Source organism: Callithrix jacchus, chromosome 14, assembly GCF_049354715.1.
Source record: "Callithrix jacchus isolate 240 chromosome 14, calJac240_pri, whole genome shotgun sequence".
NCBI classification, from domain to species: Eukaryota; Metazoa; Chordata; class Mammalia; order Primates; family Cebidae; genus Callithrix; species Callithrix jacchus.
Genome location: NC_133515.1, coordinates 111,359,203 through 111,382,937, shown reverse-complemented (window position 1 = coordinate 111,382,937; position 23,735 = coordinate 111,359,203). Strand labels below are relative to the sequence as shown.

Genomic DNA, 23,735 nt, shown 5'->3' with positions numbered 1-23,735 from the left:
TATGTGGTTTCACTTTAGCAAAGCTCACTGAAGTCTGTATTCCATTCTCTGGTTTCTATTTATTCTGAATTGAGGGAATGTTACATCTGCTTTGTAAAACAGACTAGGAGTTCCTGGCAGGGCAGACCTTGGTTCTAAGGAGGCAGGTGGCATCATGGAGGGACAGAGTGTTATCTGCGTGTAGTAGGAAGCCCTTCCCACCACCACCATCTTGCAGGATGGCCCACATTGAATTTCAGTATTTCCTGTAACAGTGGGTCATGACTGATCATGAATTCCTAACAATGTGTAAACATGTCCATGAAAAAAAAATGACTGAGTTAAATCGGATTGCCTGTTCTTTTCCTGGTTTTGCCCTATGTACTTGTTTGCTGTTTGCTGCTTGGGCTGGTGATCAGTGGTAATCACCAGCAAACAGGTAGGAGCAGATGCTGAGGGCTTAACACTCCATGAGGGGAGTGCTGAGAAACTCCTGCCACGCACTTAACTTGTTCTAGAGACTGGGTGACGGTGGCACTCTTAGGGCTTGGTCCAGTGATCACAGAGACAGTCCTGTGGGATCTTGGTGTACCTTTTGCTATGAATAGAAGGAGAAGGGTGGGGGACACACACTGCCTCACACCACTGCTGCACACACCCAGGCCGGGGACAGGGGCCAGCAGGTCTCAGGGATTGGGCATACTGCTCTAGAGCAGGTCAAGTCGGGAGGCATCTGGTGAACTGCTCCTGTGACCCTCCTCCCTGGCTCAAGTTCACACACCAGAGAGGAGCTGGGGCTTTCCCACCCACCCCCTACCCCCACACCATGTTCCGGACAGTGCTGGTTATGTTCATGCCTGCAGAGAGTGGGTGTGTGATGCGGGGGTGCAGGAGGAAGAGCTGGGAGGCATTGCCTTGCTGGGTTGGAGGAAAGGCAAGCTCTCCCCTCACACAGGCATGGAGGGGATGGGCTGTGGTTGGGTCTGGAACTTAGGGATGCCCCGTTTGGCCCCTCCATTCTATAGTGTGTGTGACTTCTAAGGGGAGCACATTGTTCTCCGGGAGCTGCATCAACAGGCAGCCTCCCTGTGACAGTCACATATGTGACCCTGAAGACATGCAGAGCTGTCTTTCTTGTCTCTTCTATGTGTCTGTGTTGTTAGTGGGGAGGGCCATCAGGTCACCTGGGCATGTGTGTGATGGAGGAGGCCACAGGGTCATCTGTGCATCAACCAACTTTGTTCTTATTGTTTTCTACAGGAGACATGGGGGACAAAGGACAGAAAGGCAATGTGGGTCGCCATGGAAAAATCGGTCCCATTGGCTCTAAAGGTATTTGTGATTCGATTCTTGCCTCATTTCCCCAGCCCCAGGCTCAGGGTCTGGATACCCTGAGAATAACTCTAGCCTGAACCATCTTGTCTGGTGCACGTACTTATTTTCTGGGCACAGTGGATAAGAAATCTGCTGCAGTGCTTACCTTTTTGGGGTGCTTGGAGCTAGTTGCTGGCTCTGTGCCTGCAGGGTGGGGTGAAGTGCCCCCCGTTCTGCGGGATTTTCACAGCGCCCCAGGAAGGAGGCTGCAGCTATCGCGTGTGGGCAAGACTCTGGCTGTGCAGCCACAAAGTCCTTAACAAGTCTGGTAACACACTTTGCGCCTCACGTAAGAAGCGGACAGACCCTGCTTGGGAGATGTGGTGTCTGCTCCCCACCAGCTCGAGTCTCTCAGGTGTTTCGAGATGATGGGTTGATTCTTGGTGAGAACAGGGCTGGGATGGCAGCAGTGGGTGTGAACAGCAACTATGGTGCCCACCCAGGCTCAGGCCGCACCTGTGGGTTCTAATCGCACTGTCTCCGCTGTTGCATGGCCTTGGTGAGGTGGGCAGATCAGCTGTGCCTCCCTGATGAAAGACTGAGGCCAGGACAGCCAAGGGGTTGCTCAGAAGGCTGCTCCTATGCCCCCGGGGCCATCTGTCAGTGGACATCTTTGGAGCGCTTGGCTTGTTCCAGGCTCGTGCTGGGCTTCGGGGGACAGAGCTGGTGGGAGGGCAAGGAGCTGGCCGTCCCTGAGCTCTGCGGTGTAGACTCATGAGTCTCCAAGGGTCCTGCACAGTGTGACAATGCGGCTGAGCTGCCCTGAGCACCGGCGGTAGGGGAGTCTGCTGTGGTCTGTCCGATTCTGGGGCCAGGTTCTACCTCATTCATCTGTCCCAGAGCAGGATGGCCCAGGTACCAAGAGGCCACGCTCTGGGCTTGAGCTGTGAGGGGTTCTGGTGGTTTGCTTGGATCCGTGGTCACAGACTTCCCGCTAGCCCAGCCTGTACCTGGCAGAAAGGGGTCTGTGGCCATGAGAGCAATGCGGAGGGGCCCAGCTCAGCCTCGGGCCTCCTCCTGGAAGGCACCTTCCCTGCCACGGCCAATCCAGGAAAGAGCATGCAGAGAACCACGGGATCCAAGGGAGGTGTGGGCTTCACAAACCCACCTGACGTTATGGTAAAAGACTTATGGCCCCAAACTTGCCATTTTAAGTATTTTAAGTGCATAGTTCAGTGGCACCGAGTATATTCCAATGTCGTCCGGCCATTACCGTTTCCAAAACCCTTCTGTCTCTCCAAAGAGAAACTCTGTACGCACCAGGTGGTGGCTCCCCGTTCTTCCTTCCCTACCCTGGTCACCTCCAATCTGCTTTCTGTCTCTGAATTGAGCCATTCTAGGTATTTCACATCTGTGCAATTTTAACAACGTTTGTCCTTTTGTGTCTAGCTGATTTCACTTAGTGTCATGTTTTCAGGGTTCGCCTATGTGGCAGTGTGGTCAGAATTCCCTGTTTAAGGAATTATGTTCCACTGTATGGATGGACCACATTTGTTATCCATTCACCTGTCGATGGACACGTGGGCTCCTTCCACCTGTGGCCTCTTGTGAATAACGCCACGTTGCACGCCGACACGCACACAGGGATGTGCACACTTTTCCCATACGGTGTGTGCTCTAGGTGGATTCCAGTGTCTCCTAAGGGGCAGCTGGGCCAGGCCGGCCTTGTTTACCTTTGCTGAGATTGTCGTCCTGGGTTCTGGTCAAGCTGTGCTTTCATTTCCAGCCTTCGATGCTAATAAAAGAACATAAAGGAATCAGGTGGGTGGAGGCTGAACTCCTTCCCTCCTTCTGTGAATGGAATCTGGACCCACACGCGTCCCTTCGCAGAGGGTTTAGGTCCTCTCCGTGAGAATAAAGCAAATGTCTTAGGGCTTGTTTCTTTCTTTCTTTCTTTTTTTTTTTTTTGAGATGGAGTCTTGCTCTGTCGCCCAGGCTGGAGGGCAGTGGCGTGATCTTGGCTCACTGCAACCCCTACCTCCTGGGTTCAAGCAATTCTCCTGCCTCAGCCTTGTGAGTAGCTGGGATTACAGGCGCGCGCCACCATGCCCGGCTAATATTTTGTATTTTAGTAGAGATGGGGTTTCACTGTGTTAGCCAGGATGGTCTTGATCTCCTGACCTCGTGATCCACTGGTCTTGGCCTCCCAAAGTGCTGGGATTACGGGCATGAACCACTGTGCCCAGCCGGGACTTGTTTCTATTAAGTCGCACGACTTAACTTCAGAGCCGCTGGAAAGTCCTGTTGCCATAATTTTGTTCACCCCCCTTGTTTCGTAAGTTGAGGGGCAGGGTGGTAAGATGGCTTGTCCCACCTAATAGGAAGTTGGGTCCAGGCCAGGATGGGGTCCAGGGCCCCTGGCCTCTGGGCCCTCCAGGACATCAGGCTGCCATGAGCTGGGGCAGGAAAGACTATTGGATTGGATGAGCTCTGAGGCTGGCCCTGCGCTCCCATTTCGTGCTCGATATGGATCTTCCTGATGTTTTGAGAGACATGGGGGCGGGGGAGGGGATGGTGCTGTTTTCAGGAGTGGCCGCTCACTCATGTCACCAGGGATTCATGAGACGGGGTCTGCAGAGTGTTTGTCAGGTATCCTGGATTTTCCAGAACCTACTTAAAGAATGATCACCTGATAATCCCCATCACCCCACGACACGTGTATGCTTCATATCACATAAAAAGCACCGGAAGCAGGAATTGCCTGCAGACTGGAGCTCCGGCACGTCACAGCTACAAGAGGGCCTGGGAGAAATCCACCAGAGAAATCTCATTTTCAGTCTTGATGTCTTTAATGCGTAGATCACATCCGCCTCTTCATAGTGACTTGGACCTTGTGTTTCGTTTTCAGGTGAGAAAGGAGATTCTGGTGACATAGGACCCCCTGGTCCTGATGGCGAACCAGGTATGGCATAAAGCGTCCAAGGATTTTTAATAAAACGTATTCAAACTTGCAGTTTTGAAAACAATGTAAGTCGTTAAATAGAAGTGCAACGTGCTGGGGAACAGAGCAGGTGCCGGACATGCGGTCCCCGTGCCCGTGATAGTCTCAGAGATGCTTCCGTGTTTGATTTCCTTCCACCTGAATGTGTGACGACCTCTCAGGAGCATCGTCTGCCTGTCCACGGTGTTATTCTATCTGTGTGCATAGTGGGGCTCAGTGATGCCGGTCCCAGGGTGAGCATTCTCCAGCTCTTTACCTCTGTGGGCACTAGGGGTCTCCTCCTACCACCAGATTTCTCAGAAGGCACATCTGAACTCTGCGGCTCTTTCCCTGGTTTCACACGTCCCTGCAGCCGACTCCCCCAATGGTGCTCCACTGATACAACTCCCCTTGGAGGTCCCAGAAGCTGGGGTCCAGCCCAGGTGGTCCCAGGGAGATTGGGTCCAGCCCAGGGAGCTTGGGTCCAGCACAGGTGGACGTGGCTTCCCTATGGGGCACCTGCTTCCTGCTGCTGAGTCACCAGGACACCACGTGCCCTGTCCTCTGCCCCTGCCCTCTGCCCACCTTCACGCCCCCCACTCTGCTCTTTTCCTCCCAAAGCTCCTTCTGCAGCCCTCTGCTCCCACCCCAGAACGGTGACCTCCTTCAGCCCCTACACAGTGGCCCTCATGAGGTCAAGCCCCAAGGACCCGTGTCTGGTGGGCATCTCCACTGGGGGCCTCATGCTCCCCATCTTGCTCACTGTCGCTCTTCCCTCATGCCCTGAATCACCCACACTGAACACTCATGCCCCACGCACACCCCACACTGCACACCCACCCCTCACACCCCACACTGCATGCTCACCCTTCACACCCCACACTGCACACCCACCCCCTCACATTCTGCACTGCACGCCCACACGCTCACACCCCAGTGTATGCTCACCCCTCACACCCCACACTGCACACTCACCCCTCACACCCCACACTGCACACTCACCCCTCACACCCCACACTGCACGCTCACCCCTCACACCCCTCATTGCACACTCACCCCTCACACCCTACACTACACGCTCACCCCTCACACCCCTCACTGCACACTCACCCCTCACACCCCACACTGCACGCTCACCCCTCACACCCCACACTGCACGCTCACCCCTTACACCCTACACTGCACTCCACCCGTCACACCCCACACTGCACACTCACCCCTCACACCCCACACTGCACACTCACCCCTCACACCCTACACTGCACACTCACCCCTCACACCCCTCACTGCACACTCACCCCTCACACCCTACACTGCACACTCACCCCTCACACCCCTCACTGCACACTCACCCCTCACACCCCTCACTGCACACTCACCCCTCACACCCCTCACTGCACTCTCACCCCTCACACCCCACACTGCACTCCACCCATCACACCCCACACTGCACGCTCACCCTTCACACCCCACACTGCACGCTCACCCCTCACACTCCTCACTGCACTCCACCTTCACACCCCACACTGCACACTCACCCCTCACACCCCACACTGCACTCCACCCCTCACACCCCTCACTGCACACTCACCCCTCACACCCCACACTGCACACTCACCCCTCACACCCCTCACTGCACACTCACCCCTCACACCCCTCACTGCACACTCACCCCTCACACCCCTCACTGCACTCTCACCCCTCACACCCCTCACTGCACTCTCACCCCTCACACCCCACACTGCACTCCACCCGTCACACCCCACACTGCACGCTCACCCCTCACACTCCTCACTGCACTCCACCTTCACACCCCACACTGCACGCTCACCCCTCACACCCCACACTGCACGCTCACTCCTCACACTCCTCACTGCACTCCACCTTCACACCCCACACTGCACGCTCACCCCTCACACCCCACACTGCACGCTCACCCCTCACACTCCTCACTGCACTCCACCTTCACACCCCACACTGCACACTCACCCCTCACACCCCACACTGCACTCCACCCCTCACACCCCACACTGCACTCCACCCCTCACACCCCTCACTGCACACTCACCCCTCACACCCCACACTGCACACTCACCCCTCACACCCCTCACTGCACACTCACCCCTCACACCCCTCACTGCACACTCACCCCTCACACCCCTCACTGCACTCTCACCCCTCACACCCCACACTGCACTCCACCCGTCACACCCCACACTGCACGCTCACCCTTCACACCCCACACTGCACGCTCACTCCTCACACCCCACACTGCACGCTCACCCCTCACACCCCTCACTGCACACTCACCCCTCACACCCCTCACTGCACACTCACCCCTCACACCCCTCACTGCACACTCACCCCTCACACCCCTCACTGCACTCTCACCCCTCACACCCCACACTGCACTCCACCCGTCACACCCCACACTGCACGCTCACCCTTCACACCCCACACTGCACACTCACCCCTCACACTCCTCACTGCACTCCACCTTCACACCCCTCACTTCACACTCACCCCTCACACCCCTCACTGCACTCTCACCCCTCACACCCCACACTGCACTCCACCCGTCACACCCCACACTGCACGCTCACCCTTCACACCCCACACTGCACACTCACTCCTCACACCCCACACTGCACACTCACCCCTCACACTCCTCACTGCACTCCACCTTCACACCCCACACTGCACACTCACCCCTCACACCCCACACTGCACTCCACCCCTCACACCCCACACTGCACACTCACCCCCTCACACCCCTCACTGCACTCCACCCTCACACCCCTCACTGCACGCTCACCCTTCACACCCCACACTGCACGCTCACCCCTCACACCCCACACTGCACACTCACCCCTCACACCCCTCACTGCACTCCACCCTCACACCCCTCACTGCACACTCACCCCTCACACCCCACACTGCACACTCACCCCTCACACCCCTCACTGCACGCTCACCCCTCACACCCCTCACTGCACTCCACCCTCACATCCCACACTGCACACTCACCCCTCACACCCCACACTGCACACTCACCCCTCACACCCCTCACTGCACTCCACCCTCACACCCCTCACTGCACGCTCACCCTTCACACCCCACACTGCACACTCACCCCTCACACCCCTCACTGCACTCCACCCTCACACCCCTCACTGCACGCTCACCCCTCACACCCCACACTGCACACTCACCCCTCACACCCCACACTGCACTCCCTCCGTCACACCCCACACTGCACGCTCACCCTTCACACCCCACACTGCACACTCACCCCTCACACCCCACACTGCACTCCACCCATCACACCCCACACTGCACGCTCACCCCTCACACCCCACACTGCACTCCACCCGTCACACCCCACACTGCACGCTCACCCTTCACACCCCACACTGCACGCTCACCCCTCACACCCCACACTGCACTCCACCCATCACACCCCACACTGCACGCTCACCCCTCACACCCCACACTGCACACTCACCCTTCACACCCCACACTGCACACTCACCCCTCACACCCCACACTGCACTCCACCCATCACACCCCACACTGCACACTCACCTGTCACACCCCACACTGCACACTCACCCCTCACACCCCACACTGCACACTCACCCCTCACACCCCACACTGCACACTCACCCTTCACACCCCACACTGCACGCTCATCCTTCACACCCCACACTGCACACTCACCCCTCACACCCCACACTGCACGCTCACCCCTCACACCCCACACTGCACTCCACCCGTCACACCCCACACTGCACACTCACCCCTCACACCCCACACTGCACGCTCACCCCTCACACCCCACACTGCACTCCACCCGTCACACCCCACACTGCACACTCACCCTTCACACCCCACACTGCACACTCACCCCTCACACCCCACACTGCACACTCGCCCTCACACCCCACACTGCACACGCACCCCTCACACCCCACACTGCACTCCACCTGTCACACCCCACACTGCACTCCACCCCCTCACACCCCACATTGCATGCCCACCCCCCACACCCCTCAATGTACGCTCACCCCTCACACCCCGCACTGCACGCCCACCCCCTCCCACCCCATACTGCATGCTTACCCCTCACACCCCACCCTACACTCCACCCCCTCACACCCTGCACTGTATGCTCACCCCCACACCCATTGCACACCCATCGCCTCACACCCCACACTGCACACCCACCCCCTCCCACCCCACACTACACACTCAACCCTCACACCCTGCACTGCACGCCCACCCCCTCACACCCTGTACTGCACACCCACCCCTTCACACCTTGTACTGCATGCCCATCCCCTCCCACCCCACACTGCACGCTCAACCCTTCACACCCCACACTGCACGCCCACACCCTCACACCCCTCGCTGAGCTCCACCCCCTCACACCCCGCACTGCACACCCACCCCGCACAGCTCCCAAGCTGCCCACTCATCCCCCTTGGCCACGTCAGCCACGCGTCCTCTAATCTTCGTTTTGCTTCAGCACCTCTGAGCTGGGGTCGTTGCTGCTCCCACAGACTGGCCCCTCTCACTCCCACCCCTCCCTCATTCAGGCCTCATTGCTTTCCAGCTGCATTCCTGGAATAACATCCTGATGGTTCTGTGCTCTTCAGTCCTTCTGTTTGACCACAAAAGATACTTAAGAGACACTAGATTTGGGTGGAAGATATGGTGTTTCAGTAACTAGAATATTCTTTCAGTCAGACTCCAACCCCCCTCTCCTCCCTGAATTCTCCCGGGAAGAGAATTCAGTGCGTCCAGTGTGTTCAGTGGGGTGGCGGAGAGTGTCCTTGGCAGGTGTCTGCTCGCTGGAGTCAGCCTTTGTCCCCCAGACACGCTGTGACTCTGTGATCTCACTCGCTCTGCAGCACCGTTCAGAAGGTGCTCCCTCCCTGAGAAGGATCTGACCCTTGGAAACCAGAGAGAAAAGAGAGGGGCCCGATTTCGGAATAAAAGTCTTTGTTTCACAAGCTCTTCCAACACCACAGACATGGGTGTCCCTGCCGTGTGACTTGGTCCAGTACGAGTGTGCTGGGATCTGCGTCACTGAGTGACTGGGCACCATCGCTCAGGGTACCTCCAGGCACTCAGACAACCTGAGCCGCCTGGACAAAGCCTCTGGGAGATAGGAGGATGTGAGGCAGGTGAGGACGGGGCCAGGAGAGGGGACATCCAGGGTCGAGCTGCTGCCATCAGGCCTACCTTGGTCAGAGAGCGTGGAGGTTAAAAGAGAAAAAAAAAATCCATCCACTTCCTGGCAGCATCTCCTCAGAAAGCCTCTATCACCTCAAATGCAGCGAGCTTGATGATAAAATAGATTTTAGAAAATGTGTCTCAGATAAAACTTCCATTAAAAAATCCCCAAACCAAAGCAAACCCAAGAAAGATGGAGTTTCTTTTTTTTTTTTTTAAGGCGGAATCTCGCTCTGTTGCCCAGGCTGGAGTGCAATGGTGCCATCTTGGCTCACCACAACCTCCGCCTCCCAGGTTCAAGCGATTCTCCTGCCTCAGCCTCCCAAGTAGCTTGGGACTACAGGTATGCACCACCACGCCCGACTAATTTTTTAATTTTTTGTAGAGATGGGGTTTCACTATGTTGGTCAGGCTGGTCTTGAACTCCTGACCTTGTGATCCGCCTGCCTCAGCCTCCCGAAGTACTGGGATTACAGGCATGAGCCACCTCATCTGGCCCGAAAGATAGAGTTTCAGATGTGCAGTTGTGAGCAAGCGGTCTCACGTATGGGTGCAAGGGAGGTGGTTTGGGCTGTAAGTGATAGCTACTGTCCAGGAAGATGGGATTAAGCTTCTACCGGATGTGCCAGACTGCAGTGGGGGCTGAGACTCCACACGGGAAACTGGGAAAAGGCGCAAAGCCCGCCTGCATGCCACAGCTATGGGGTGGGTGGTGGGTGCTGGGCAGGCCCAGGCCCCAATCCTGGGGACAGGCAGAGGCAGCCGGGCCACGGGGAGCCCCAGAACCATGGAGGCGATGACCTGGTGTCGCCCTTCACAGGAGGAAGGCTGGGGTCTGCCTGGGGACTAGGACAACTCACAGCCTGGAGACTGGGTGGCAGAGCTGGGAGGATGGAGGGTAACTCAGCTGATCGGTCAGCCAGAGAGGGCTTAGGACAGCTGTGTGTGCTGGGCACCGTGCCGGCTTCGAGCATCAGAGGGACTTCCCACCTAGCCAGAGGGGCACAGAGACTTGATTTTGGAGCCCAGACTGTCTGCCTAGGCCCGGATCTCAGACTCTCTGTGGCCCGTGGCTCTCAGTGGCCTCAGATGTGGTGCAGAGCTAGCAGCCACATGTAGTCCCAGGCATGTGGGAACGAAACGAGCTCACAGAGAATGAGATCTGCTGCCCGGAAAGGCTGTGAGGAGCTCCCATTATTTCAGTGCGGGAGGTGGCTTCCCGCCAGGGCTGTATGTCTCCTAATCAGGACACAGTGCTGCTCCCTCTTGTGTGTAAGGAAGGGCAGACACCAGCTTCATTTCTCCCTCCCCATCAGCTCTCTATTGTGTGTAGGGAAGGGCAGACACCAGCTTCATTTCTCCCTCCCCATCAGCTCCCTCTTGTGTGTAAGGAAGGGCAGACACCAGCTTCATTTCTCCCTCCCCATCAGCTCTCTCTTGTGTGTAAGGAAGGGCAGACACCAGCTTCATTTCTTCCTCCCCATCAGCTCGCTCTTGTGTGTAGAGAAGGGCAGACACCAGCTTCATTTCTCCCTCCCCATCAGCTCGCTCTTACCACCATTTCAATACATGCAAGCAATTCCCGTCTTAAAGCGGAACGGCTGCAAAGCCCCAGAGCCCCTCTCTAGTGGCTGCGCGTCTGCAGCTCACCTGAGGTCTGCACTCCAGGACTCCGCCTTGCTCTCCACAATCCTGCCCCTTTGTCCAGCTGGGACAGCCCCTGGCCCCTAGGCGGTGGGTCCCAGGCCACTCCAGCCGTCCTCCCACCAAACTCAGCAGCACCTGTGCAGTGGGCATGGCCTGCCCTCCTGGCTTCCTCCCAGGCTCTCCCACAGCTGGCAGGTACTCCTGGTGATACTGCCCTGAACCCCCTCCCTGAGCCATCCCTCAGCCCCTGTGTGTGCCCACAATGCCCAGCTCTGTGCCCACTTCCCAGCTGATGTGTTGCAGTCACCTCTGTGTTGGCAGATTCTGCCTCCTGTGCTCAGCCAGGGATGGCCCTGAGGCTGCCTCTACAGCTCTGAGAGCAGACGCTGCTGCCCCCTTTAGCTCCCCTCAGCCCTGCGGTGCCCTAAGCCATGGAGGCCTGCTGGCCGTCCCCGCCGTCTTCCTCAGGATCTAGCTTTTCTCACTGCATGCCCTCAGCCAGGCCCACTTCCCCGGGTCCGACCTGCCCCGGGCTGCTTTGCCAGCCTGCATCTCCACTTATCCTCCCCTACAGCTGGCAAGGTTTCAAATACACGCATCTGCGTATACAGAGGGAGCTCTGCTCCTGTTGAGGTTCCACTGCTCCCCTGCCTTTAGGATGAGGTGGGAGATGGTTGTTGTGGCCAGAAAGGCCTGTGTGGCCTGTTTATTGAGTAAAATGAGTCTTTCTGGGGAGGGGTCCTTGCCTCTCTTCTGAGCCGGAGCCCTTGTCCAGCCTTTGTAATGCGGGGGCCCGTCCCCTGCAGGCCTCCCGTGTGAGTGTGGCCAGCTGCGCAAGGCCATTGGGGAGATGGATGACCAGGTCTCCCAGCTGACCAGCGAGCTCAAGTTCATCAAGAATGGTACGTGGCTCCGGCGCTGCCCTCCCTCCCACCCGCCTCCCACCTCCCACCTCCCACCTCCCACCTCCCAGCCTGTCTGAAGCACCCCAGTGAAGGCCCTGCTGTGCCCACACCTGCCCTGCCCGCCCCTGCTGCGGATGGCTGTGCCTTAAGTCTGTGGCAGAGATGCAAGTGCTGGCTTTTCAGCCCCGCCCTCCCCACAGCCGTCGCAGGTGTACGGGAGACGGAGAGCAAGATCTATCTGCTGGTGAAGGAGGAGAAGCGCTACGCAGATGCCCAGCTGTCCTGCCAGGGCCGCGGAGGCACACTGGGCATGCCCAAGGACGAGGCTGCCAACAGCCTGATGGCCACATACCTGGCGCAGGCCGGCCTGGCCCGGGTCTTCATCGGCATCAATGACCTGGAGCGGGAGGGCGCCTTCGTGTACTCTGACCGCTCCCCCATGCAGACCTTCAACAAGTGGCGCAGTGGCGAGCCCAACAATGCGTACGACGAGGAGGACTGTGTGGAGATGGTGGCCTCGGGCGGCTGGAACGACGTGGCCTGCCACACCACCATGTACTTCATGTGCGAGTTCGACAAGGACAACATGTGAGCCTCGGGCGGCTGCCCACTGGGGGCCCCGCGTGTCCCTGCAGGGTTGGCAGGGCCAGCGCCCAGGTCACGGTGACAGCCCGGGAGCTGTCCCTCTGCGCAGAGGGCAGTCACTCCAGGGCAGAGGCTCATGGAATGGAGGGAATGGTGCAGGCTTCAGAGGAAAAGGAAAGTGCCCGGGGTTCTGTGTCTGGAGAGGCAGTTTCACTAACGGTATTGTAGCCCAAATGTCACTGTGTAATTATACCCAGAATTGCTCTTCCCTAAAGCTCTTGCCTTTGTCCGAGCGATCCAATAAAGTCTGTAGTGCAGTAGTTAAGTACAAACAGTGGTACTGGGGTCTTGAATTACTAGCTTTTAATTTCTATATGGAAAATAACTCGCTTAACTTTGACAAACGCTTCTGTAAATTACATTAAGATATAGCTTCCTTTGCACTATTATCCAACTAAAAACAATTTTGCTTGGCTTCAAACCCAGATTTCAGAGAAACAACAACAAAATTCTCCAAACTTTACTACTAAATGTGTTCAGTCATTTTTTCCTTAATTTTTTCAATAGCTGTATTAGTTATCTTTAATTTTCATGAATTAATTTTCGTGGAGGTGAGGTTTTGCTATGTCGCCCAGGCTGCCTTGAATTCCTGGGTTCAGGCGACCCACCCCGCCTCGGCCTCCTGGGTAGCTGGAACTCCAGGCAGGAGCCACTGCTCCCAACTTGTATTAGTTTTCTATTGCTGCCTAACAAATTACCCCAAGACTCAGCGACCTAAGACAGAAAGATTTATTACCTCGCAGATCAGGAATCTGCACAGGGCTTAGCTCAGTCTTCTGCTTCAGGGCGTCTCCCAAGCTGGAACCCAGGCCGCTCCTCGTGTGTTTGGGCAGAACTCAGGTCCTCCTGGGTTGTTGGACAGAGGGCCTCAGTTTCCCACCAGCTGTGGGTCACAGCTTCCTGCAGTTCTGTCACCTTCCCCAGAGCAGCCCAGGAGAAGAGCTGAAGAGAGAAGCCTCGGCCCTTCCTAAGCTGATCTGGACGTGCCCTGCTATCTGTGTCCACCGCCTCGCCGTAAAGGAACCCCGAGGCTGGGCAATAGATCAAGAAAGAGGTTTATTTGGTTCACGGTTCTGCAGGCTGCACCAGAAGCATGGTGCCAGCATCTGCTCCTCGTGAGGCCTCAGGCTATGTCTGCTCTTGGAGGAGGGGGAGGGAGAGCCCGTGCCCACAGAGATCACCTGGGGGAGGGAAGCTGCAAAGAAAGAGAGGGAGGCACCAGGCTGTTCTGCCTCATCACGTTGGGGAATGGAGAGGGTGGGAACTCGCTCACTACGGTGAGGACTGAGGCCTGACCATGGCACCAAGACACTCACGAGGGGCCCCAATCCCTGACCCAAACACCTCCTATCAGGCAACACCAGATCCAGAGAGGCCAAGCAGGAAACCACAGCACGTGCCTTCCCTCTGCCGTGCTCTGCTGGCTCGAGGCCAGGCACCCGGGACAGCCCACACATGGGGGGAGTCCGGGAGGTGGGGACCGCTGGGGGTCAGTTCACCAGGAGGCAGGGACCGCTGGGGGTCAGTTCACCAGGAGGCAGGGGCCGCTGGGGGTCAGTTCACCAGGAGGCAGGGGCCGCTGGGGGTCAGTTCACCAGGAGGCAGGGGCCGCTGGGGGTCAGTTCACCAGGAGGCAGGGGCCGCTGGGGGTCAGTTCACCAGGAGGCAGGGGCCGCTGGGGGTCAGTTCACCAGGAGGCGGGGGCCGCTGGGGGTCAGTTCACCAGGAGGCGGGGGCCGCTGGGGGTCAGTTCACCAGGAGGCGGGGGCCGCTGGGGGTCAGTTCACCAGGAGGCGGGGGCCGCTGGGGGTCAGTTCACCAGGAGGCGGGGGCCGCTGGGGGTCAGTTCAGAAGTGGCCTACCTCAGTACCTCACAGTTATTTTTTTTTGTATTTCCGAATCCCAATAAAAATGACATATCTTCATTTCTGAACTAGAACACAGGTCCAGCTCACCCAGCTGGTACCGTGGGGCGATGGAGTGGAGCCGCTCCCAGGGCTCCTGTATTTGTGCTCATCCTGCGAGGGAGGTTTCCACGGCCCTCTGCGCTCAGTTATCTGTTCTGGGTGTTTGTACAGGGGGAAGGCTTGGAAGATAAAGAGAGTGTCTCCCTCCCCCATCTCCCCTCCAGAGAACAAGGCAGGTTTGCCTGCAGCCTTGGAAAATAGAGCGAGTGTCTCGTTCTGGGGCACAGGCAGGCATGGTTACCGTCCAGTATAATAAAGATGGTATCTCCCTCCAGGAGAAAAGGGCAGGCACGCGTCCTATCTGCCAGAGAAGAGCCGGCTTCCCTAGGCTCCGGGGTCCTCCGTAATGGACCCACCGCAGGTTCAGGTGCTGTCTGCCTTCTTCCTAAACCCTGCAGGGAGTGGAGCTCAGGGTACTGCTGCAGAAATGCCGATTCCCTCTCTGAGCCGGGAGTCTCATGTCTTCAGCCGGCACCCAAGAACCTGGGCCTGTAAGGAGGGTAAAATCTCAGCCCTTTCACCATTCTTGACATTTCCTTGACTTTAATTCTCATCTCTTTGGAAGGACATAGCAAAAGTTTATTCCAGACATGAGCGGTCCCTGGTTTGGCTGCATGGGAAGAGGAACACCTTGTCTTCATGGAGCAGGTTCCAGTGAGTGATGCACAGCTGGAGAAGCAGGTGCCGGGCCTCGCCTGCTGGAGGGGAGCCCGGGAGAGCCGCCAGGCTTTGGCTTCACTGGCGCAGACTCCGTGTATGAGAGACTGAGTCTTCCTGCAGGTGCGTATATCCTTCTGGTGCTCACAAGTGACGGCAGCCGTTCGCTCACCCTCTATCTGCTCGCCGCACATTCTCACTCAGCAGTCAGTCTGGACAGTTCTGCTTCTCACTCTATCAGACCCATGATTCTCCATGTGGCAGTTCCACCAATACCTGGAGTGGAGCTGAGGCATTCGGTGATGATGCTGTGTGTGTGTTGGTGGGGGGGCCAGGCTGTGTGTGGGGAGGGCGGTCACTGAGCAGGTCATCTCACTGAATGGGCAGGTCCTCAGTGGTCCCCACTTCCGGTCTCACAGGCTGTGTTCTGCTGTCCATCGTCCTCATGAGGACGCAGAACCACTTTCTCAGCTCCCCACCCCTCAGCCCTCAGCCCCCCATTGCCTCGGAACTCTCTGGTTGACTGAGGTTGGCCTTGAAATATAGGGCCCCAGGCAGGCTGTGGGATTGAGTGTGTTAGACCATGTAAAGGTCATTTGTAATATGTTCAATGCAACACACACATATGTCTAAGAAGTAGAAATCCTCCTTTTCTTTAATCAACTTTGCTCTAGTTGGGGGTCAGTTTTTCTAGGCCTTTTTCAAAAGCGTGCATATGCACACACACACATGTGATTATATGCACACACATGATTATATGCACACCCACATGTGATTATATGCACACACATGATTATATGCACCCACACATGATTATATGCACACACACGCAATCATATGTACACACACATGCAATATGTGCACGCACACACGTGATTAAAACGTTAACTGGAGAACGGGTGGGTGGCATGCCTTCTTCATCGACAACTTGTCTTGGAGCAGTTCCCATGCTGCTTATGGGGTCTGCCTGCTCCTTCCATCCTGCCACAGAGTATTCCAGAGTGCGGCCCCTGGGGTCACTCACCATCCTCTCCTGATTGACGCTAGCGCTGTCTCCAGCCCTCACCCTCTGGGGGTCACGCACCCTCTCCTGATGGATGCTAGTGCCGTCTCAGCCTTCATTCTTGCAACAGGCCTGCCTCAGGCTCCTGGACTGCACTTTGAGGTGCACCCCCCACCACTGAGACCCCATCTGAAGGGGAGAAGCAGAGCTGGCAGCTCAATGGCTGCACTTAGAGTTTTGAGAACCGATCCGGCGCCGAGTCTAGATTTGTTATTTGCAGGTGGCAGAGGAGAGACCAGGCTCTGCTGATGATGGTGCTGTGGGTGGGTGTGGGGGCAATGGATGGTGGGTGTCCTGGGGGCAGCAGTGCCAGGGACCCCGGCAGCCCTGCCAGCCTCTCCACCCTATGCTTATCTTGAGTCTGGACCCTCAGGGTGGGAGGAGGAGAGATCTTTGGCCTAGAGAGGTTTGTTCTCTTCCATTTCTTCCCCCATTAAGGAGCAGAGGTAATTATTTTAATGGATGAGTCTTATTCATTATGTGGAGTGGCTTCTCCCTGACATGTCTCCAAGTCAAACAGGAAAGCATGTCTTCCCATCTGTCTGTAATGAGCCTTTCACATGCTCGAGGCTGCTCTGCCTAGGCTGGGGGAGCCAAGATGCTCGTGTCACTGGAGACGCTCTCGTGCACACATGGTGTTGGTTCTGTGCATGCGAGGCTGGCTGGCTCTTCCTCACCTGCTCAGGAGCGTCCACTACCCACAGAGCCTCCCTGGCTGCCCCAGGCCCACCAGTCCTGGGTGCCGCTGGGCTTTGGGACCCTGTGGGGTGTGGGCTACTGCCCTCAGAGTGGGTGGAGACCCTGCTTCCATGTGTGGATTCCCTGGTTCCCTGGCCACCAGGGAGCCTGCCAGCCAGGCCTCCACTCCCACAGGGCTGCCTGCAGCACCTCTGTCCCTGTCTCCACAGGCCGTGGGCTGCCCACTGCCCCCCATTCTCTGCTACAACACCAACCCCGTCCTCCTGTGAATTCACTCGGACAGATGGCCGCCTGTTCCGCCGGCACATCACATGATCCGCTGTGGCCCAGGCTGGGGCACGCCAAGTGACAGTATGATCTTCATGAAGTAACTGAAAGTTCCTAGTCCTCAGTGTCCTCATCTGTGGAGTGAATGATTTTCACACCTCCCACTGGGGGATTGTGAGGATTACATGACACCGTGTGCGCAGAGCAGTCAGCGTGGTGGAGTGCTGGGCGTTGAGTACTGAGCACTTGAGCCCGTAGAGAAGCCACCGGACAAAGCAGCAGTGACAGCCCCGGACAGTAAGTCCTCGTGCACGTCATAGCTTCTGGGAATGGCAGGCTCAGGTGAAGTGTCTGATGAAACCAGTTCCACACTGGGCGAATTGACGAGCAAGACTGCTGTGTCCAGAGCGTAACTCTGATCGCAGTTATCACCCGACTTCGAAACAAAGACTCCAAACACTCCTAATATCAAATTCTGCAGTAGATGTGGTCTACACACACATTTAAGAAAGATTAATAAAAACAGATCCGTGTCACCAAGTGATTCCGGTTCAGGGGTGCGGGTGGCCTGAGCCTGACCTGGCAGCTCAGGGTGCTGGGTGGCCTCCAGTCCTGGAGAGGATGCCCTCCCCCCGCAGGGCGACACACCTGTACTCACTCACACACAGGGACTCGTGCACACGTGTGGACACAGGAGGAAAGCAGCGTGTCCAGAGACAACCCAGGCAGACACGGGGAGAACAGCAGACGCCACAGATGGTGGCCCCGGCTGGGGGCAGGCGCTTTCCTCCTCAGTGCTGGGACGAAGTGAGGTTGGACGGAACATGGAGATTCGGGGACCCGCTGCCTGTAGCCTCTGCGTTCAGCAGCATCCAAGGCATTTTCCAAACTTGCTTTGTCATGACCTGGGTGTGACGTGTAACTGCCCTGAAAGGCACAGAGCCATCATCTGTGGGCCTCCACCTCTTCCTCCACTCTTATGCCTGATTTGGCCAGAAAAGAAGAGCCATTTGGCACTGGTGGCAGGGTGACCTCACTAACTTCCCATGCAGAGCCTGGGGGTAGGTCTGTCTGGGTACCTGGAGCTCAGGGCCATTTTGTGGGCCTGCACAGGTTGTGCACTGCACAAATCCAGAGCCACTATTCCTAGAGCTCCAATCTGCACAAGTATCCATGGCAGCTTTGCAGGCATCCATGCCTTAGACACAAGGAGGCTGGGAAGCACATATGTTTGAAGGGAAGAGGGCAGCGCTGGCTGAGAGGGCAGAGGAAGCCGGGAGACCTCCTGGAGGAGAGAACATTCTCTGTGTTCTGGGGTTTAGGGAAATAAGCAGCAAAGCTTGGCTCCAGGTTCCTGCAGGAGCCCCCACTGCTCCTCCAGGGGGGCAGAGTGGCACCCACAGGGCTGTTGGGGCAGCCGGGATTCCCTGTGTGGCCGACCACCAGGCTGATTGCCCTTGAGTTGACCCAAGCACCCTGCCTTGCCCAGACTGAAGCTGAGCACCATCTGCTGGGGACTGGGTGAGAGAATGGCACAGCACGGTGACCGTCAGGTGGAAGCCTGGCGAGGCTAGGGCGAGGGGGCAGCTCCACCCAGCAGCATCCTGAAGCCCCTCTGCCTGGTGAACGAAATGGCCCTGGGAGCTCCCTGCCCCATAGATCTGTGGGTGTCAGCAGTGCATGCTCGGCTCCTGGGGCGTCCCACACCTGTCTAAGGCTCAGTTTTCTCCCCATTCAGGCGAGGAGCTTGGACAAAAACACCTCTGTGCCTCCGCACTACCCTCCACATCTGGGTGCCCACTGCCACGCAGACCCCCACCCCCAGCCCTCCACCCGACTTCATGGAGGGGAGTCCCTGTTAACAGCAGGCATGGTGAAGGCGCACGGGGCCTTCCTTTGTACCTGGTTCATACAGCGCTGTAGGATTATGCTTGCTTTAAAGCAAACGCGATGACCTATAAACACTGGGCATGAACTCAGAACCATGGCCGGATTTAATTCCCACAACCTTCCAGGGGCCCATTGTGTAGACTGCAGACTCTGATCTGCAAAGTGGGAGGGAATCGCTTTGGTTAAGGGGAGAGCCGGGATTTATTAGGTGCTGCATTGAGGCATGACCGGAAAGCGGGCACGCATGTATTTTTCAGAGCCGTGTCTCCAGCGTGGGCTGAGATGGATGAGCGCCCAGACGCCGCCCGGGGCTGCCTGGCGGGGGCTGCGGATCCGCGGCTCCATACTGCCATCTAGTGGGCAACGAGGACGAGGACGGCGGCGCCCACCCAGGCGCGGGGAGGTTTGCAGAACCAAGGAGGGCGTCCAGGCCGCGGGTCCTGGCAGGAATTCTTTCTTTTGGATGGTGTGTGTGCGCATGTGCGCGTGTGTGCGTGCATGTGTGCGTGCATGTGTATGTGCATGTGTGCATGCATGTGTGTGCATGTGTATGTGCATGTGCGTGCATGTGTATGTGCATGTGTGTGCATGTGTGTGTATGTGTATGTGCATGTGTGTGCATGTGTGCGTGCATGTGTATGTGCATATGTGCGTGCATGTGTGTTCATGTGTGTGTGCATGTGTGTGCGCATGTGTATGTGCATGTGTGTGCATGCATATGTGCATGTGTGTGTGCATGTGTATGTGCATGTGTGTGTGCATGTGTGTGTTCATGTGTATGTGCATGTGTGTGTGCATGTGTGTGTTCATGTGTATGTGCATGTGTGCGTGCATGTGTGCGTTCATGTGTATGTGCATGTGTATGTGCATGTGTGTGCATGTGTGCGTGCATGTGTGCGTGCATGTGTGTGTGCGCGTGTGTGCGTGCATGTGTGCGTGCATGTATATGCGTGTGCATGAGGTGGGAGGGGAGATGAGCCACAGACAGTGAGAAGCGTGGACAGAACAAAGAGCAGGCTGCAGCAGCAGCAGGCAGAGGCCGAGTGTCAGAGCCTTAGGAAAGCACCCAGCCCTGCTCCGCCCGAGTTCGCATCCTCAGTGACACCCACGTTGTGTCCCTGTGGTGACAGCAGCCACGCAGACATGACGGCCGAAAGAGCAGTCAGGAGGAAGATGGGTCACTGTGGCCGTGATGGCAAAGCCGAGCCGCAGGTGGAGGCAGGAGGCGTGCACGTGTTTCGTCAGGGGCAGGCCCAGGTCCCTGACAGATGCCGTGTGGCTCTCAATCGTCCTCATTTACGGGCAGCTGTTCATCCTCCCTCAGGCCTGAAACGGCTCTCAAGCTCTGCTCACACTGCAGAAGGCGACTCAAGGTCACTGGCATGGAAACCGTGCCCTTCCTTCGCGTGTGTGCCCAGCGGGGGCTGTGGCCAGTGAGGGCTGAGGTCACCAGGCACGACCCAGCTCCGTTCAGCAGATCTGAACCACGAACCGCACGTTTCTTAGTTCAAGCAGGAAAATCGCAGTGTAGCTAATTTAAGCACAAAGGGAATTTGTTGAAAGTGTTTTGGGAGCATGCAGGAATTCTGGGCGGCCTGGAGCCCTGCCTGGTGTGAGTGGAAGGGAACAAAGCCCGGGGATCACGCTGCCAACCACGACCACGGCCTGTGAAGGCCCCTTTGCTGTGGGCAGCAGATGCGGTTGGTTGCTAGGCTGCCTGCTGTTGCCGTGGGAGCAGCTGTGCTGCTGTGTTTGCATTTCTTTAGCTGCCCATGCAGAGCCTCGGGGCGGGTCTGTCTGGGTACCCGGAGCTCAGGGCCATTTTGTGGGCCTGCACAGGTTGTGCACTGCACAAATCCAGAGCCACTATTGCTAGAGCAACAATCTGCACAATCATCCGTGGTAGCTTTGCAGGCATCCATGCCGTAGACACAGAGGAGGTGGGAGGCACATGTTTTTCAGTTTCTATGGTGGGACGAAAGTGTGCTTCCTAAGGATGGAGATACCCCGAACATTGTATACCAGTTAGATTTTGCTGTGGAACAAATCACCCCAAAACTTGGTGATTTTGCTTTTTTGGAGGTGGAGTCTTGCTCTGCCACCCAGGTTGGAGTGCAGGGGCACCATCTGGGCTCACTGTAACCTCCGCTTCCTGAGTTCAAGCGATTCTCCTGCCTTACCCTCCCAAGTAGCTGGGACTACAGGTGGAAGCCACCACGCCTGTCTAATTTTTTGTATTTTAGTAAAGGCGGGGTTTCACCATGTTGCCCAGGCTGGTCTTGAACTCTTGAGCTAGGCAATCTGCCCCTGCCTCGGCCTCCCAAAGTGCTAGGATTACAGGAGTGAGCCACCACAGCCAGCCACGACTTTGTGATTTTAAGTAATAACCACCCATTTAACCATTAATCTTAACTCTGTGGTCAGCAGTTTGGACTGAGCTAAGCTGGGCAGTTCTGGTCTTGGCTGGACTCACTGGTGTCTCTGGATACTGGCGGGTTGTGGGTCTCCAGTGCCTCCACTGGGAGGCCCGTTCTGCAGCCTGCAATTTCTCCCCTCAGGTAACCGGCCCTAGCAGGGTGACAGCAGCATTTTGGCACTGCTTCAAAAAACAAGAGTGGGTGCACGTGAGGCCCCTTGAGGTGAGGGCTCAGAGCTGGAGCACCACTCTGTCTCATTCTGTGCCAGCGTTGGTCATGAGGTGAGCCCAGGGGGCAGGAAATAGATGCCACCCATGACAGGAGAAGCTGTGGAGTTCCATTGCACAGGGGGTGCATGGGACTGTGGCCACGTTTGCAGTCTGCTGCTTGTGTGAAGGAAGTTCAGATGTGGCTAGAATCAGACAGACATCCACCGTGGCCGGATCTGGGGAGGAGAGGGAAGGGCATTCCAGGCGATCTGCAAGGGACATGTGTTAAGCTGAAGGGCCAGTGGCTGAAGTGGACCCGCCCCCTGACAGCTGCAATCGAGCCCTGGCCTCTTTCCCTGACAGTGTGCCCGGCACAGTGAGCTGGGGTAGGTCCTTTCGCTGAAAAATTTCCATCAGGGTTAGTTGGGAGATGGTGGCACCTGTAGGTGTCAAGAAGACAGTTTCTGCCATTGCTCTTGGACTCAAGTACCACAAGGGTGCTGCCAGGCCACGCCGAGATGTTCTGGGCATCCTTGGTGACCTCGAGGTCACCTCACTTCCCTCATCCTGTGGGCCATGATGGTACGTGGCAGAGCTGAGGGAAGACTCTGGTGAGGGCCAGGCCTGTTCCAGCATGTCCTGTGTGTCCTCCCCTTCCTGTGCTGCAGTCCTCAGTCATACGCTAAGCCTTTCTCATTCCTCATCCCCCATCAGGCTTCCCTGCCTGGGCTCAGCATCTCTGGGTGTGTAATAAATCATCCCACAATGAATAGATCTTAGCTTGCATAGTTTATTGGCCCAAAAACTTGGGAGGAGCTTTGCCGGGTGGCTCTGTCTCAAGGATTCTCGAGAGATTGCACACAAGTCATCTGCTGGAGCCACGGTCTTATCTGAAGTCTTGACTGGGCCAGAGGATTAGCTTCCAAGCTGGTCTGCTCACATGCTTGCGAGTTATTGCTGGCTGTTGGGAGGAGGCCTTGGGTCCTGACATGGGGGTCTCTCTAGAGGGCTGCTGCATGACCTTATGACAAGGCGGCTGGCTTTCCTCCGTGTGAGTGATCCAAGAGTCCCTGATGGGAGAAGCTGCAAAGTCACGTTGCACAGAGGTGTGGGCGGGCTGTGGCACTGCTGTTTCTCCCACACACGGGAGGGAAAGCAGGGGCTGCAGTGGCTTCGATGGGGAGCCTCAGAGCCACATGCTTTCTTTCCCGTAATGCCCTGCTGGTTGCTCTATGAGGCCCTGCTCAGCACGGAAGGGATTTATCACGGTGTGAGAGCCAGGAGGTGAGATTGTTGGGGCCATCTACAGGGCTGCCAAGCTCGCTTCTCACGGTTGTGCTTTTTGTAGGTGAAAGCCAGTTCATCCGACCCACATATTCAGGTGATCGTCTGACAGAAGCTGAAGAGCTCAAGACACATTCCCCGAGCACTCATCATGAGCCAGACACTGCCAGAGCTCTGGGATGACACAGTCAGTGTGTGCGACTCTCAGTGAACCCTCGGGTGCGTGGGCAACGTGACTGTCTTTTCTGCATGTTTCCATTCAGCTGAGTGGAAGAAACGTATGCTCAGTCAGTTCTGGACTTCGTGCCCCATTTCCCTGGGGTCGTGTCACAGACAGGGCATGTGCAGCTCTGCCTGGAAAGCACAGAGGCAGGACCGTGTGACCGGTTTCAAGCAGAGGTTGCGTGGATAAGAAGCAGAGCTTTGCATCGACTTTGTAACACTGCACAGCGAGCCAGCTGAGTTAGAGGCTTAAGCCAGCATCCGCCTCCCGGTATCTGTGGGCAGTGTCTGAGCCGCTCCCTGGACCCCCGCTCAGGCTGCAGTCCAGGCGTCTGTGGGCTGCTCCCCTGCC

General features: G+C 57.0%; 1 protein-coding gene across 5 annotated transcripts in view; it reads left to right on the top strand.

Moving 5' to 3' along the window:
- Positions 1 to 12,980, top strand: part of COLEC11 (collectin subfamily member 11) — a 51,516-nt gene extending 38,536 nt beyond the window's left edge. For all 5 annotated transcript variants that reach the window (XM_035273320.3, XM_078348523.1, XM_078348524.1 and 2 more), the window contains 4 exons: positions 1,240 to 1,311; positions 4,202 to 4,255; positions 11,965 to 12,060; positions 12,264 to 12,980. In XM_035273320.3, the coding sequence (XP_035129211.1) occupies positions 1,245 to 1,311; positions 4,202 to 4,255; positions 11,965 to 12,060; positions 12,264 to 12,655 (609 nt within the window). In that variant the 5' untranslated portion in view covers positions 1,240 to 1,244 and the 3' untranslated portion in view covers positions 12,656 to 12,980. The remainder of the gene's footprint in view (positions 1 to 1,239; positions 1,312 to 4,201; positions 4,256 to 11,964; positions 12,061 to 12,263) is intronic.
- The last annotated feature ends 10,755 nt before the right edge of the window (positions 12,981 to 23,735 follow it).